The sequence below is a fragment of the Taudactylus pleione genome, unplaced genomic scaffold (assembly GCF_031769625.1).
Source record: "Taudactylus pleione unplaced genomic scaffold, aTauple2 ptg000017l, whole genome shotgun sequence".
NCBI lineage: Eukaryota > Metazoa > Chordata > Amphibia > Anura > Myobatrachidae > Taudactylus > Taudactylus pleione.
The window spans coordinates 6,605,020-6,623,799 of NW_028284419.1; the positions used below are offsets into that span (position 1 = coordinate 6,605,020).

General features: G+C 42.1%; 1 protein-coding gene across 1 annotated transcript in view; it reads right to left on the reverse strand.

Moving 5' to 3' along the window:
• Positions 1 to 1,542: 1,542 nt before the first annotated feature.
• The window catches only part of LOC148540771 (carboxyl-terminal PDZ ligand of neuronal nitric oxide synthase protein-like), a 54,592-nt gene continuing 37,354 nt past the window's right edge, over positions 1,543 to 18,780 (reverse strand). Inside the window, exons 10-11 of the mRNA XM_088481966.1 lie at positions 4,001 to 4,301; positions 1,543 to 2,011 (exon numbers count right to left, since the gene is read on the reverse strand). Of these exons, the coding sequence (XP_088338092.1) occupies positions 1,543 to 2,011; positions 4,001 to 4,301 (770 nt within the window). The remainder of the gene's footprint in view (positions 2,012 to 4,000; positions 4,302 to 18,780) is intronic.

The window sequence follows — 18,780 nt, forward strand, 5'->3', positions numbered from 1 at the left end:
TGTCTGTGTAGGGCAGAGCGCTATCACAGCGCTCTGCCCTACACGCGAGGAGACCTGATGTCGGATTCTCTAGTGAGAATCCGACATCAGGCGGCCGCCGTTCGGCCCCGAACGGGGATCCGAGTCAGGCGTGAACACCCGAACAGGGTTCGGGTGGACTCGGATCCCCAATGTTCGGAGCGGTTCGGATTCCACAGAATCCGAACCGCTCATCTCTACCTGTAACCAAGTTATTATAAAATGGCAGAATATTTGCTTAATGTAACCAAAAACAAACTTTTAAATAAAACACCTTTCAGTCATTCAGAATGTATAAATGCAGTGGAATATATACACATTAGACACATGAAAGTCCCCAAATGACTAACATTATATTCTGCATTTACTTTACTCTGTGTATAATATATACATGTTCTTGCATAGCTTGTTTCTTCATAAAGGACCATACAAAAAAATTATACAAGCTGATACAGCATGAAAAGGAGCAGAAGTCTATGTTTGAATCTATGATATGTAAAATTGTATGTGTCTGTAACATAGCAAAACATTGTTCTCGGTTACCCACCATGTTCGGCTCTAAAAGACCAGACTGTATATTTCATTAATGGCACTCAAACACTTGTTTGCCTTTGTGAAATATAAATAATAAAGGGATGAATGTATAAAGATGTTCTAACTACCGGACTGTACTGTATGGTGTGTTCTGCAACCTTGCTAGAGTCATCACAGAAATAACACAGAGGTTTTTCCACATAACCCCTCTATAATACACAAATTATACATGTGTAAGCAGTGAGTTCTGATGTCATTGCTTATAATTGGGGAGTTCTGATGTCATCACTACTACTCATGTTCACCAGGGAGGAAGAATGCATCCCATGTAATCTTGCGAGCAGGTCCCTCTTACCATTTTATCGGTCTGTCTTGTTATATTACAATGTTTGTCCCCAGTTGTAAAGAGCTACGGCGTATGCTAGTGCTATATAAATAAATAATCACCAGTGTAATATTAGAAATCACATTAAATGTCCTTGACATTTGTAAATACTCGGCCCACGAGTAGCTCTATGGTCATAGCATGCTAATCACAACTATGCCAAAGTGGGTGACATGACGGACAATCATTGTAGTAGAAAAATACAAATTTACTTAAACCGGTCAACTGTAGAAAGACACACTTAGTTTTTGGACCTGAAATGTTTGGTGTTTTACATCCTTTCCAACAATCTACATGTCCTATTTGTTCCTCTAAGAGATGGGAAACGATCATGGACAAAGGGTTGGCTGTGAGCGATGATTGAGGTGTTGCCCATCACTGCTGTAACACATGGATAGACTGATGTATTGCCCATCACTGTAACACATGGATAAGGGTAATACAATGCAAGGCTACAAGGAGATGCTAGTGATGTGCTTGAACAACATAACATACTGTATATAGCCCATGTTGACATAATTACTTACATTCTCTATACAACATTTTGGACTGCAGATCACACAGACCAGCTTTAATTACATGTTCCAGTGATGAGCCAATGTTTATTAGGTAGAGTTTTTTGGCCAAGAACTCCAGTCAGCATTATTAGCATCCCCTTCTATTAGGTCTTCCTGGCTGAGGCAGGCCCTCCCCACCCTTTTATCAGGATAGTGAGAAGGTTCTCTGAGGTTTGTGTCTGACATCTTCTTGTGGATAAGGTCAGGGACTGAGAGAGAAAGCTCAGAAAAGACCTCGGTTTGGTGCTCGGCATGTTCAGAAACGTGAGCCTCTGCTTTCCCATTGGGTAATGAATCTGCAGGATTTTGGAAAGTATTTTCTTCAACAGCAATTTCAGCAGCGGTATCGTTTGCCCGATCTAAGCCAGCTTCGGTGGAAATGGCTTGCTTTTCTGGACTACTCAATACAGGGTTGGGAGAGATCATCATATCTTGGGTGGTGGTAAGAGCTCGGGAGATGCGTTTTTTCACCACTGGTGGAGGAGGTTCAATACGGGGGAAGCTCTCAAACTTTGATCTACAATAAATAATACAAAATCACTTATTATATAGACTCGTAAAATTCCACTTAAATAGCCAACAATCAATCTGGTACTAAAGCATTCCCATTACAGTTACAATGTTTACCAACAGTTAGACCTCCCATGTAAAATAGTTTATTTGTCTTCCAGGCAATTTAAGAAAGCCAAGTCTGCTGAGCAGCTTGAGTATAATTGCTACTGGTTTCAACTAATATACTGATTTGATTTCATATGCTTGGCTCTAGTATGCTGCAGAAGGTTACAGGTCACTTAGCTATACTGGGCTTGTAACCCAGGAAACCAATGAGGATTTCAAAACAATAATTAGCTGATATATCTTTAAGATTTAGCAGTGAGTAGGGTGTAGCAGTGAGTAAGATGTAGCAATAATATATAGCAGTGAGTAAGGTGTAGCAGTAAGTAAGGTGTACTAGTTAGATATAGCAATGAGTAAGGTGTAGTAGTGAATAAGGTGTAGCAGTAAGTAAGATGTACTAGTAATGTGTAGCAGTTAGTAAAGTGTAGCAGTAAGATGTAGCTGTGAGTAAGGTAAAGCAGAAAGGTGTAGCAGTGAGTAAGGTGTAGCAGTAAGTAAGATGTACTAGTAATGTGTAGCAGTTAGTAAAGTGTAGCAGCAAGATGTAGTAGTGAGTAAGATGTAGCAGTGAGTAAGGTAAAGCAGAAAGGTGTAGTAGTGTGTAAGGTGTACTAGTAAGATATAGCAATGAGTAAGGGGTAGAAGTAAGATGTAGCAGTAATAAGGTGTAGCAGTAAGATACAGTAGTCAGTAAATAAACAGATAACACATGTTAAATGGTGTAACCAGATGCTATAAAGGCCTTCCACTCTGTTGAGTGGAATTATCTTTGGGAGATCCTGGTGAGATTTGGCATATTCATATAATTGCAAAAATGCAAAGAAGAAAAAAGGGGAATCAGTTTTAAATGGGTGCACTCATGTCCCCAATAGAGATTAATAATTATTTTAAAATCACTTTTTTATTATTAGGTATTCATTAAAATACAGATATCTTAAACCCCATGTTATAATGAAAATGCTGGTTATTGCTTAATATTCCAGATTTTGATATCAATGATTTCTATATACCCTTAAATTGGGTCAGATGTAGCGAAATATAAAAACAACGGATAGTAAGAAAATAAATAGTGATGAGGAGAAAGAAAATTGTGTCAAATAAAGAAATATAAAAACAAGGCTGTGCGCTGTCCCTCTTCTTTTAATGTATAATAAAACCATTCTGGGTGTGTGTTCGGTTTTAACTAAGTGTAACACCAGAGGTAGACTGGTACTAAACTTCTAAAGGGATATCACTTCTTCATCTTACTATACTGAGTATGGCGACCCGCAGCTTTTGCAAATACTGTACTACAGATGTGTCCTCAAACAATTGCGCCAAACAGCCTTTCTTGGCGCACCATGTCCTGTACAACATGGCTTGCGCCGGGCATCTTTTTCGCCCAAATGTGCATCTTAGTCACAAGATAATGCGACAGAACCGCTTCACAAGACTGCTCTGAGTAATCTGATATGCGACACTTGTTTATCTGTATGTGACGGAGTCTGAATCTGTATACGAAGTGCTACAATGCAGAGGCTGCGGCTTTTATTCATGCCAAGTTTCGCTGTACAGATACAGACTCGGGCACACAGATATACAAGTGTTGCTTATTAAATTAATCAGAACAGTTTTGTGATGTGGTTTTGTCAAATCACATCGCTACTAAAACGCACATTCGATTAAAAAAAAAAAAAGGCTACATTGCTCGGCGCAGCTCACTTGCGTCGCACAGCGTATTGAGGCTAGGAGTATGAGGACACATCTGTACTCTCTTTTTATAAAAACAAGTACCACATCCCTGGATGCATTCTGCAGCAAATCACAACAGTTGTACATGTCCTGGAGTCTCAAAAACAATTTGGGAAAAAACTCATTATCTTTAAAAACTTTCTGATGAAAGACTCACATTTCCTCCTCCCCATGACTGAATGTCTGCTCTTTACTGGATAGCACAGATGCTACAGTCTTGTTGACTTCTGTGAGACCAATGTCCCCTCGGTCAGTGTCTCTTCTACGTAAGAAATCGTTCACCTTGGCTCCAACAGCCTTTCCTAGGTTCTTCAAGTGCTGAGTGCTACCTGCCAAAATGCTGACCCCTGGCAGGTCTGCATTGCTCTGAGCAGGCTTTGTCAGCTGGGTGAGTGAACAGCTTAATTGTTGCTTTGGCATTTTTGCTACATTGGAGTTCTGGAACATGCTTTGGTCAACTACAAAATAAACAAAGTATTAAGGACAGAATAAGAACAGAGAGAACAAAACTGAAACACAGCTACACGTATGTTGGGATGTACATTAATGTGCCCGCTGCAGAATGGACGCAGGTATCAGAGGCTGACATCAACACTTGGCACAGGTCAAGATGCCATGACTTTACATGTTATACACGTCTTCCTTGTGACTATTCAGCTCACACAAAACGTAAGGCCTTTATCTACTAAGCCATGGTGCACAGTAATACGAGTGTAACCTACTGTGCAGTACTCATCCAACCTACTGTGCAGTACTCACCCGTCCTCTATCCCTCCAGATTTGTTACTAGTGAATGTCCTCTGATGAGTGACTTTCCATTGAGCATCAGAAGGCATCATTCTAACATGGGAGGTTATAGAGCAGGGGTGGGGAACCTTTTTTCTGCCGTGGGCCATCTTGATATATATAACATTATTTGCGGGCCCAGTGCAGGCCAGGCCCCTTCCGTGTGACATCACATAGGGGTCACAATGCCGGTGATTACAGCAATGCCCAGAGCATCCTGAGGATGCTCCAGGGAGCTGTAAGGGCAGCGGTGTGACCATCTGAAGCATTCTAAGAATACTCCAGGTGGCACTACTGCATAGATTATGGCTGCAGGGTGCCATTCTAGGAACCTTCAAGCCAGATGAGGCTAGCAGAAAAAAGCTCAGTGGGACAGACCAAATGATTCCGGGGGCCTTATACAGCACCCGGCCCTGAGGTTCCCCATCACTGTTACAGAGGAAGAGGAAATGTGCAATGTACTTTGTACAATCATTCATCCAAATATAAAAAGGGTTAGAGATCCCCAAGCTGGAAGAAGACCAGGACGTGTTGTATGGTGGATTTTTACTTACATGTAAATGATGTAAAATAAATGTTCGAAAATATAAACCCACTGCTTACTTCTACTGTATTTATGTCTCCAGTCTAGCCACCTGTCATAGCTGACAATTTACTTAGTGAATTAAAAGAAACCTGGGACAAGATTTACACATCATTTTGCTATCAAGCTGCTGTTTTTCAGTTATAAACCACATATCTGCCCGATTTCCACAAAGTCCCCTTTCTGGCCAGCACAAAGGAAAGATAACCACATCACGTCACTCATCACATGGCTATATCGGTTTCCAGTATAGCACAATGACACTCAGAGATGAAATGTGCATACACCAGAATCATTGTATGAATGAGACAATCACTAAAACGAGATGACATGTGAACAACGTCTGAGCCATAGAAGGGCTTTGTTTCACAAACACAAAAAAAAAAAAAAAATACAATTTGCCACAGCTGTTTAAAACCACCAGGGGGAGACATGAAAGTCTTACCTTACTGAGAAAACTCGGACAGCAAATGTTAAGAGGGAGACATAAAAAGCATTTGAAACCAAATGATTTATATATTAGGCATAATCTGCTATAACAGCATTCGGAGCACATGTGAGTAGCTGTGTCCCCAGTTTAGTGGACAGCCATCTCTAAATAATCAAATGCAAATTTTATTATACTTATCTATTCTATGCATATTAAATACTAAAACAAGTACCTATAATTTCCTGAATAAATAGTCTTATGGCAGTAACACATATCCTATATGTTTCTTAAAAAAAGAAGTACAAAACAAACAAAAAACACAATAATGGACCTCCCAGAGCTACAACTTCTTTTGTTCTTCAAGTGAACATTATAGTGAAAAATGTTTAGCATTATACAATGTATACGCCTTTATTTGGTGAATAACAGATCTTTATATAAAGGGGTTTTCTAAATAAGAACTGCTACATATTAATTTGACCTTCAGAAGCAGACTTTCATAAGCTAGGATGCCTGATTATTACATTCTCACCTGGCCTAGACCTTTCATATAGCTTCAGGGAGAGAAAGGATTTTCTTGACAAGTGGATTGTATGGAATTAAAGTATGATGGGAAACATAAATGCTGCCAGACCAGTACTTCTTCCACAGCTTTCCCCAGAGCAGAGCATATCAGAGTTCCATTAGCAATTCCATTAGTTATCACACTTTCTATGCGACTCCACAAAAACAGCAGAATGAAGCCATATATTATAATGAGAAAGTGATAACAGGGAGGATGTTACTCTCCTTACCTGAGGAAATACTTTCAGGCTGTACAGCTGAGTACTAGTCTGGTGACCCAGAGAAACACTGTAGTACACAGCCCACATTGGGGCTCTGAGATATCATTTAAATTGGTTTCCAACCAACAGATATTTTAGCTAAATACAATTTAGATCCAGATTTGACGACATAACCCACTGCACGCTGTATGAGACGTGAGGAACTTTATGTGGCCTATTAGAGGATCCAATCACACCCGTTGAAAAAAATGGTTAAAAACAGGCAGGTTGACCACACTTATACATCTGCATATCTTATTATTAACCTGATGTAAACGTCTTTTATTTCAGTGGTTGTGATTTAGTTTAGTGTCACATTGCTAATGGCGGGTCGCACCTGGGATCTGTGCACATATCGATCCTGGGTGCGACCCGCCCGAGACCCCCTTTCAGGCTGGCGGCACAACCCAGCACTAATGCCAGGTCAATGATGTCACCGCCATCACTTGGAGATTATCTCATCTCCAAGCGCAGACTCTCCCTATGAAGTGAACAGGATCGGGGTCGCCTCGACCTGGATTACCCATTACACAATGCAGTTGGTGATGTCATAGTGCTGTTTCACTAAAGGTGCATACACACGGGACAATATGCTGTATGAACGATATTGGTGAAAGATTTCCCTTGAACTTTCTGTAGCGCAGGACAAATGATATTGGGTGAATACACTTAACCAGCATGGCTACCACAGCATTCTGCAGCGCCATGCCATCCCATCTGGATTGCGCTTACTGGGACCATCATTTGTTTTTCAACAAGACAATGACCCCAAACACACCTCCAGGCAGTGACGGTTCTAGGTGAGGGCTAATAGAGCCGTCGCCGAGAGCGCCGACATCTAGAAGGCGCCACTGAGTCCCCCCCACCCGAAAAAAAGACCTAGAAGGAAAAAAAAATACGCTGGTCCCAAACCCCCTACCCCCCCTCCGCCGGGAGGCTGCATTTGCCGGGGGCCCGCTGATATTGGTTATCAGCAGGCACCCGGCTCCCTCACTGCAGCGGCAGCCGGAGCTCACTCCTGAGCTCCGGCTTCCGGCACTGAGAGTACTATGGGAGGGACGTCATGATGTCATGACGTTTCTCCCATAGATCCGAGGAGCTGCGGTCGGACCGGACCACAGCGGCAGCAGGGCTAAAGGTAAGTATTGTGTTTTTTTTTTTCAGTCGTAAGCACTGGGGGCGCGATTATAGGGGCATTACTACTGTGGGGCATTACTACAGGGGGACAACTATAGGGGGCATTACGACTAGTGGGCACAACTACAGGGGGGCATTATTTCTGGGGGCATTACTAATGGGGGCACTACCACTGGGGACATTACTACAGTGGGCACTACTATAGGGGGCATTACTAATGGGGGCACTACAATAGGGGACATTACTTATGGGGGGATTACTACTGGGGAGCATTACTAATTGGGGCTCTACTAATGGGGGCATTACTAATGGGGGCATTACTAATGGGGGAACTACTATAAGAGACATTACTACTGTGGGGACTACTAATGGGGGCATTACTACTGGGGAGCATTACTAATGGGGGCACTACTATAGGGGGCATACTAATTGGGGGATTACTACTGTGAAGCTTTTCTACTGGGGGAACTACTACAGGGAGCATTACTACTGGGGGCATTACCAGTGGGCTTACCACTAATGGGGGCACTACTACTGGGGCCATTGTGTAAGGTGCACCACTGCTGTGGGCATTGTATAAGGGGCACTACTACTGTGGGCCTTGTGTATAAGGTACACTCATTTTGGCATTATGTAAAAGGGGCACCACTTTGTGTCATAACATAAGGGACTACTGTGTGGTGTAATTTGAATTGGGGATAATGTATTATAAAGGTAATTACTGTGTGTTGCACAATGTATTATACAGGGCATTACTGCATGTGGCATAATGTATTATAAAGGGCATTACTGTGTGTCGCATAATGTGTTATAAAGGTCATTACTGAGTGTGACATAGTGTGTTATAAAGGGCATTACTGTATGTGGCATAGTGTGTTATAAAGGGCATTACTGCGTGTGGCATAGTGTGTTATAAAGGCCATTACTGCGTGTGGCATAATGTTTTTTTTTTGTTCGTTTTTTGGGGGGGGGGGGGCGCGCAACTGGGAACTTTCGCCCTGAGCTCCACAATGTCTAGAAGCGGCCCTGCCTCCAGGCTATGTAAGGGCTACTTGACCAAGAAGGAAAGTGATGGAGTGCTGCATCAGATGACCTGACCTCCACAATCACCCGACCTAAACCCAATTGAGCTGGTTTGGGATGAGTTGGACCGCAGAGTGAAGGAAAAGCAGCCAACAAGTGCTCAGCACCTCTGGGAACTCCTTCAATACTGTTGGAAAACCATTCCAGGAGATACCTCATGAAGCTGATTGAGAGAATGGAAAGAGTGTGCAAAGCTGTCATCCAAGCAAAAGGGGGCTACTTTGAGGAATCTAAAACATATTTTGATTTGTTTAACACATTTTTGTTTACAACATAATTACATGTGTGTTCTTTCATAGTTTTGAGGTCTTCAGTATTAATCTACTATGTTGAAAATAACTTTAAAAAAAAACAAAAAAACATTGAATGAGAAGGTGTGTCCAAACTTTTGACAGGTACTGTATGTATGTATGTATGTATATATGTGTATGTATGTATATATATGTGTATGTATGTATGTGTATATATATGTGTCGGTATGTTAACCCGTTCGGGATCCTGGCGTCGGGATTCCGACTGCCGGGAACCCATCCCCAACCCGGTAGGACGTAGTTAATGCTTCTTCAGGCGTGTCTGTTCAATGTTGGCTGTCCTAGATTCTGAAGTGGCTGCTCAGGTAAGTCCTGCTCAAGTTCTTTGGTGAGGACTAATGTCAGGTTCATTGAGAAATTAATTAATTTGGACATTTCTTTAAATTTTTCTGTCAGAGATGTGTCTGTCAGTGAGGCACTGATGTGTGAGGCACTAATGTGCTGCTGTTCTGTGAGCAGTGTCCATCTTAGGACGGAATTCAATTCTTTCCAGCCCCTATCGCGCCCGACGGAGCTATTCTATTCTTGCTCCTGTCGGGCGCGATCAGCTACCAAGTGCTACATTTCAGCTCGCAGCCCCTGTGGGATGAGAGCTGAAATGTGCGAAAAGTGACATGTTTGGGCGCGCAAACATCACTTTTCGCGATCGCGCCCAGCACTTTGGTCGGGTTTAGCTGCTTTATGCAGCTAAACCTGACCTCTATGGGCGCGATCAGCGTGAAAAGCTGGAACAATTGCATAGCGGCCCGTGATCTCCTGTCACTTTAGATGGGAGATGCGGGCCGCAAAATCAATTGAATTCCGCCCTTAGAGTCAATATTGTTTATACTTGTGGAGTGATACAGCTGTGGCTTCGTGATGAGGCTCAGATTACAGTTGGAAGTAGACCAAGCCTGAGGCGTGCGGTCGTTGGAAATAATGCATGGTCATGTGATCAAGTGTATGCAAATCATGTTGCTTTTATCTCCCTCAGTATACCACACCATTATATATATATATATATATATATATATATATATATATATAAAACAGTCACCCATTCATGCTTTGTATTGGTGAGCAGTATGGGAAAAATAAGCAATTAGTTCAAAATTACGGTTGAAAAAATGAGCCTGTCCTGGAAAATAAGAGACATATAGGAGCAGTAGATGAAAATAAGTACGTAAGAATAGAGATTTTCACCCTCTCTTAAAGGGGTTTAATATAAAATATCTTAAAGGAAGAGACAAATTTCTAGACAGACGTTAGACAGGCAATAGGTCGACAGGGACAAAAGGTCAACACAATAAAGGCTAACAGGATGAAACAGTCGACAAAAAATGGTTGACAATTTTTTTTTTAAATCCTAGCGATTTGTGAAAACCCCAGATTTTCTGCGATTTTTGCTGTATGATTTAAAGCAGCAATGTTAGAAGGTATTATTATTCTTAATATAAAACCAGGTCAGCAAAACTGGAGATAGAAAAGTAAATATATATTACTGTATGATTCAGGAAATGTTTACAATAAAGCAGAGAAAATAACCTACTATTTTCTGTTAGTTACAAAGTTTGCTGCTTATGTTCTGTAAATCAGTGTTTGTAGTTATTGCCAATTTAACAAAGGGATAGAGAAGCTGCAATGCAATTGCCAACCTGCATAAGTTTCATTCTCTACCCTCTTACAGGTAGGCACGGTTCCAGCAATGGGAGACAGAATATTCCCTGGTGGCGTTACTTATGCTGTTGCCTTTCTTCAAGTCATTCCACCAAATCAGGCTCCAGCATAGAGACTCTGTCTAATAATACAAAGAACAAGAAGAGTTCTCGGTCTGACAGACAGTTGGTGATAAAAAGACTATTAGAGGAGGAAACATCCAAAAGGCAGCAAATGTTTGAGCAAAACATCACAACTGCTACAGACATGGTCACTCTCAGCACCTGGGACATCCTTAGGGTGTCTGCCTATATGGTGCCAAAGGGGAATGGATATGGCTGTGCTGCCTGCTGTCAGCAATTCCCTACCCTCCCATCCCTAGTGCAGCACATCCACACTGGCCGTACACAGGGCTACAGCTGCAATCTATTCCACCGAAAGTTTAAGACCTTCTGGGAGAACTCTGAAGAGGTATCCAGCCATGGTACAACTAGGGCACTGGTCAGAGGAGAGAAGAAGCAGAGTGACACAGGAGAAAGCAAGACGCCAATGCAGTATACAATACTGACCATAACCATTTATCTCAGTACAGTATACATGGGAAAATAAAATAATTTACTGTATTTACACAATATTGATCTGGCAGGAGTGGTATATGTATTACACTGTATATAGTATATGATATAGCATATTTTCACAGGTACATTTATATATAACTGAGTGTACAGCATTTATATACCAGCCAAGTGAATGAAAGTAACAAATGTGACAGGTTCAGAAGGAATAAAGACAAATGGTCTTGTATACATTATAAAAGGGCACTGAGGCTTCAGATCATTGATACCATCTTTATGCTCTCAAACTATGTATAGTAAAGTACAGAACCAGTATGAATGACTGGCGGTTCAAGTCCCGACTGCCACAGCCCGATGGTTTAAAATACCAACTGCTAAGGTAAGTCTACTATCCCTACTCCACCCCCCCCTAACCCTCCCTTAGGGGTGCCTAACCCTAACCTACCCCCCCAGTGCTTAAATCTAGCCCCCCCCCGTGCACCCTAAACATAACCCTCTGGAGGGGGGTGCCTAACCCTAACCTCCTCCCCCTAGTGCCTAAACGTAACCCCCCCTTCCCCTAGCCTAACCCTAACCTTCCCCGTGGCGGGTGCCTAACCCTAACTCCTCCCGGGCGGTCCCTAAACCTAACCCCCCCCATCCCCGGCTAAGTGCACACACTTATACCGGCTGAGGACGATTAGTCTGGTGTCCTCTCGGGGTTCCGGTGTAGGGATTAACATAGGCATCGGTATTTGGACGTCTATGTTAAATCCCTTGCCAAGATTTTTGTGTCTGGATTGAGACCAATAACTATATCCCGTATAGTACATTATTATTATTACATGACACAACCCGTACGCTTTTCTTACACTGGTATATCTGGTCACTTGGCTTGAGAGCTGAACATAATCAGATTTTTTTATTCACAGAAGTCATGTGGGACAAGATGCCTTAGATTTCACGCTATTCTTTTTGAGCAGGGAGCTGCGCACTGCCTGTTTTTTAAACAGACAAATGCACCCTGCCCTTACTTGGAGCGCCACACTGACCTCTGGACAAAAGCCGGGATTGGAGGGAATGAGAAGAGCCGTCATAGGATAAGGTAACACCTTTTTTACTCTCTGGGGAGAGACAGGGGACAGGGTTTGCCTGTTTCCCAGGTTTTCTCCCTATGAATTGGGGGCACTGCTGATAGGCATATTATAGATTTATGGGGGCACTTTTGTGTGGCATATTATGAATTAGAGAAATGAATACAAATGGGTTTAAATAGCATGCAGTGGTTCCATGTACACATTTAAATGTGTATCGATAACTATATGTTTCAGTCTTGGCAATGTATCACGTCCCAAATTTTGCCCTTCAAAATTAATATGCGCCCTACTCGGTGGTCAGCACCTTGCACAAAATATACTAGCGTAAACACTGGGAACCTCACAGAAAATATTAAATTTTATATACAGATGTGTCCTCAATCGCATCGCAGACTCAGTGAAACACCACTCAGAGGACCTCATTCAGAGTCTGTCGCAAGCGCTGAGCGCTCGTAACCGACTCGATGTTTTGGTCCTGACGGAACGCTTGCCGTTTTGTGGGCGGCCGAACTGACATCAGCAGCGATGTCAGTGGGGAGTTTCCTGCTCGAGCAGAGCAGGAAGCTCCCTGGGGCTTGCGGGTGACGAGACCCAACCTTAGGGTCTCGTTGCAAGCCCCGATGGTCATGATGGTTTTGACCATCGCGATCATCACCCTGGTCGGGCGCTAAGCTGTGGGTGGTAACCCACAGCTTAGCTAGCGACCAGGAGGCCACACAAAAAAAAAAGCAGAGCCCGCCCTCATTCAGAGAGAGCGATCGCTTCTTGCGACTGCCTCTGAATGAGGGCCAGAGTGTACTAGACATGTCGAGCTGCAACTTGAACCGTACTGGAATTAGTTTCAAACACGCAACTTGGTGTGAGAAAAAAAACATGTCCGTCCGCATCAGAGCCTTTCGTTTCACACAGAAATACAAATGTTGCTCATCAAATTGATCAGTGCCAGCCAGCAATGCAGTTTTGTGTCTGCTCCTCCTAGTGCGAATAAGAAGCACGTTTTAAGGGTATTTGAGTGTATGAGGTCACATCTGTAGTCAAACACAGATGTTATTTGCGCTAACACAAATCATTACTATTCAGCATACATACTATACATTTTTAAATTGTAATAAAATCAATTTAACTAAGAAATGTAATCTATTTATGGAAAAGATGAACCTGGACTCATATTTTTGATGCAATGAAATTACTGTGATTAATTCCTTTCTAGTCACATCATTTCTATACTCAACTATTTACATATGTAGTACACATGGAAAATAGACAGAATAAAAGAAAATTAAAGTGTCGCCATATCACTAGCACAGATATGTCATAGCAAATAGCAGAATGATTGTATGCAGACAGACTGAACTGGTGGGGAATCTTACAAAGCACATAGGACAAACATTACACGCTTCTGACACCAGCAAAACACTGAACATGAATAGCCCTGCTACTTATTTAGCTAGTGGGAATGTTTCATTGCTTATGGTAGAGCAGGGGTTCCCAACCACGGTCCTCAAGGCACACTTAAGCTGGCCACACACTAGAACAACTTACATCCAACCAGCCAACTTGTTGATTGGTTGGAATGAAAATCTGGTAAGGAATGAGAGTAAATGATGATCAGAAATTTACTCCTAAATGCCGCAAAAAAGGGGAAAATGGTCGTCAGACAAGTTTGTTAAATGTTTGATTTAAACTGTTTGTTTATACAACAGTTTTGGTCCATTTTTCAGCGTCTGGGAGCAAGTTGCTGATTGTATTCCTTACCAGATTTTCATTCCAACCAATCTACTAGTTGGCTGGTTGGACAGATAATCTTTAGATGTGTGGCCAGCTTAACAGTCCAGGTTTTAGGGATAGCCATAGTTGAGCACAGGTGACTTAATTAGTACCTCAGTTATATTGATTTAACCATCTGTGCACAAGCATGGATATCACTAAAACCAGGACTGTTAGTGTGCCTTGAGGACCGAGGTTGGGAATCACTGTGGTAGAGGTTCCCAAAGGCGCCCCACCAGTTCAGGTTTTAGAGATATCCATGGTTGTGCACAGATGGTTAAATCAATATAACTGAGGTACTAATTAAGTCACCTGTGCTCAACTATGGCTATCCCTAAAACCTGCACTGTTAAGCTGGCCACACATCTAAAGATTATCTGTCCAACCAGCCAACTAGTAGATTGGTTGGAATGAAAATCTGGTAAGGAATACAATCAGCAACTTGCTCCCAGACGCTGAAAAATGGACCAAAACTGTTGTATAAACAAAATGTGCTCAGCCATTGGCTATGCCTTGAGGAATGTGTTTGGGAACCTCTGGTGTATGGTATAAAATATATGTTGTACGTGTCTGTATTACAGGAGTATGTAAAAGAGAATATTAAAGGGTTTAATTAACATGTCATAATAAACTGTAATTTATGAATACTTAGGGGCATGTGTATCAAAGCTTGATGTGAGATAAAATTGTGAGATATATATCACCAACCAATCAGCTTCTAACTTACGTTTTGCAGGCTGTATTTAAAATATGATAGTTTGGAGCTGATCAATTTTATCTCACATCAAGCTTTGATACATATGCCCCTATGTGTGCATGGATTCTACACATATAAAGAGCATGATTCAACAAAGTTATGATATGCATTTCATATACACCCAGATAACATGGATCCCAGATAACAAAAATATACTGGGTGCGGACCTCAACCTATGTTTGTGACCGTTAGTGAGGGTTTGATTAGTAACTGCCCCTCCCTTAAATGGTACCCCAAAACCGTTCTTGAAAATACAAGTGATGTCAACAAAAATTTGTATGTAAAGATCTGCACATGCTCAGTATATATCAGTAGTAATCAGTGATGTCATGCTCAGTATATATCAGTAGTAATTAGTGATGTCATGCTCAGTATATCAGTAGTAATTAGTGATGTCATGCTCAGTATATCAGTAGTAATTAGTGATGTCAGTAATCATTAGTAAGTCTTGGCCACAACGGTAATAATAAAACACCCTGGATAAACTCTCGGTTGTTAATTTTTTTGTTAGGATAATGGAAGAACATGGTAACTACAAAGCCAATTCCGAACACTAGGGTGTACATTACCAATATATGATCATGTACTCCTCTGCATGTTCTGCAGCACAAATATTTCTGCAGTAAGTCAAATATTACTATTTATATTCAGAGACACACATAAGGGGCCCAAATACTAAATAGGGTGGTCATACCAGGTATAAGCAGACCTCGACCTGCTTTAATACATAGACTAATATATACACAGTGATCATACTCCATTAAAGGTTTTTTCATGAAAATAAAAAACAGTTTGGATTTAAAGAGACAGAGAAAAAATAGAACAAAGAACAGAGGGAATGTTAGAAATATAAGGTTTATTATTATTAAACAAAGAAGATTATAAGTGCACTTGATACAGACAACAAATGTAATCTTTTCTCCAAGACTTTATCAGCAGATTCTACATTGCATCAGTCTCTTCACCACTAGAGAGTAGGGGTGTGCACCGGCCACTTTTCGTGTTTTGGTTTTGGATCTGGATCTTTCTTCGTGTTTTGGATCTGGATTGGTTTTGCCAAAACCACCCTTCCGTGTTTTGGCTTCTGGGTTTTGTGTTTTGGATCTGTATTTTTTTTAAAAAAAGCATAAAAACAGCTAAAATCACAGAATTTGTTGGTTTCTCTGCTCCTATGCTATTATTAACCTCAATAACCTTAATTTCCACTCATTTCCAGTCTATTCTGAACACCTCACACCTCACAATAGTGTTTTCATGTCCAAAAGGTTGCACCGAGGTAGCTGGATGACTATGCTAAGCGACACGAGTGGGCGGCACAAACACGTGACCCATCTAGGAGTGACACTGCAGTGGCAGACAGGATGGCAGTTAGAAAAACTAGGCCCCAAACTGTACATAATGCAAAGAAAAAAAAGAAGTGCAAGATGGAATTGTCCTTGGGCCCTCCCACCCACCCTTATGTTGTATAAACAGGACATGCACACTTTAACAAATCAATCATTTCAGCGCCAGGGTCTGCCACACAACTGTGGCTGAAATGATTGGTTCGTTTGGGCCCCCACAAAACAAGCTGGCAATTAATGTGTCCCTGCACAAACTGGCTCTACGGAGGCAAGATGTCATCCTCATCCTCCTCATCCACCGATTCCTCACCCTCTTCAGTGTGTACATCCTCATCCTCACAGAGTATTAATTCATCCCTGCTGGAACCACAGGTCCCTCTGTACGTTCTGGAGGCTGGTCTCCCTGGAAGAGTTGATAATTCATTTTATGAACATCATCTTCTCCACATTTTGTGGAAGCAACCTCCTACGCCTTTCGCTGACAAGGTTCCCGGCTGCACTAAACACTCTTTCGGAGTACACACTGGAGGGGGGGCAACTCAGGTAAAATAGAGCCAGTTTGTACAGGGACCTCCAAATTGCTTCTTTTTCCTGCCAGTACAGGTACGGACTGTCTGACATGCCTACTTGGATGCTGTCACCGATGTAATCCTTTAACAGACAGACGCACGCTTGTCGCTGCTGCTTTGAGGATTCAAGTGCGGCTACAGCCCACACAATTCACAAAGACAGAAAAAAAAAAAGAATATTTTTATTGTTTGTGGAGCACACTTTGAGGGTTACACCACCCTTTAACAGACAGACGCACGCTTGTCGCTGCTGCTTTGAGGATGCAAGTGCGGCTACAGCCCACACAATTCACAAAGACAGAAAAAAGAAGAAGAATATTTTAATTGTTTGTGTAGAACACTTTGAGGTGTCACCACCCTTTAACAGACAGACGCACGCTTGTCGCTGCTGCTTTAAGGATGCAGGTGCGGCTACAGCCCACACATTTCACAAAGACCGAAAAAAAAAAGAACAATATTTTAATTGTTTGTGTAGAACACTTTGAGGTGTCATCACCCTTTAACAGACAGACGCACGCTTGTCGCTGCTGCTTTAAGGATGCAGGTGCGGCTACAGCCCACACAATTCACATAGACAGAAAAAAAAAGAACAATATTTTAATTGTTTCTGTAGCACACTTTGAGGGTGTCACCACCCTTTAACAGACAGACGCACGCTTGTCGCTGCTGCTTTGAGGATGCAAGTGTGGCTACATCGCACACAAGTCACAAACACATTAAAAAAATAGTTTTTTATTTTTTGGAACACTTTGAGAGTTACACCACCCTTTAACAGACAGACGCACGCTTGTCGCTGCTGCTTTAAGGATGCAGGTGCGGCTACAGCCCACACATTTCACAAAGACCGAAAAAAAAAGAACAATATTTTAATTGTTTGTGTAGAACACTTTGAGGGTGTCACCACCCTTTAACAGACAGACACACGCTTGTTGCTGCTGCTTTAAGGATGCAGGTGCAGCTACAGCCCACACATTTCACAAAGACCCAAAAAAAAAGAACAATATTTTAATTGTTTGTGTAGCACACTTTGAGGGTGTCACCACCCTTTAACAGACAGACGCACGCTTGTCGCTGCTGCTTTAAGGATGCAGGTGCGGCTACAGCCCACACATTTCACAAAGACCAAAAAAAAAAGAACAATATTTTAATTGTTTGTGTAGCACACTTTGAGGGTGTCACCACCCTTTAACAGACAGACGCATGCTTGTCGCTGCTGCTTTAAGGATGCAGGTGCGGCTACAGCCCACACAATTCACAAAGACAGAAAAAAGAACAATATTTTAATTGTTTGTGTAGCACACTTTGAGGGTGTCACCACCCTTTAACAGACAGACGCACGCTTGTCGCTGCTGCTTTAAGGATGCAGGTGTGGCTACAGCCCACACATTTCACAAAGACCAAAAAAAAAAAGAACAATATTTTAATTGTTTGTGTAGCACACTTTGAGGGTGTCACCACCCTTTAACAGACAGACGCACGCTTGTCGCTGCTGCTTTGAGGATGCAAGTGTGGCTACATCGCACACAAGTCACAAACACATTAAAAAAATAGTTTTTTATTTTTTGGAACACTTTGAGAGTTACACCACCCTTTAACAGACAGACGCACGCTTGTCGCTGCTGCTTTAAGGATGCAGGTGAGGCTACAGCCCACACATTTCACAAAGACCGAAAAAAAAAGAACAATATTTTAATTGTTTGTGTAGAACACTTTGAGGGTGTCATCACCCTTTAACAGACAGACGCACGCTTGTCGCTGCTGCTTTGAGGATGCAGGTGGAATCTAGACGGGATTTGGAACCGAGGACACACTACCTCCATCAATTGTCTAAATCCCACTGCACTAATGTCGGATACCGGACGCACGTCTAACACCAACATAGCAGTCAAGGCCTCAGTTATACGTTTTGCTTCAGGATGACTGCTGTCGTACTTCATCCTCATCGCTAGGGACTGTTGGAGGGTCAATTGTTTAGTAAAAGTAGTGATGTTCCTACTTCCTCTCTGGGATGATGAACAACTCCCAGCAGCAGCAACAGCACTAGGAGGAAGAGGTTCTTGA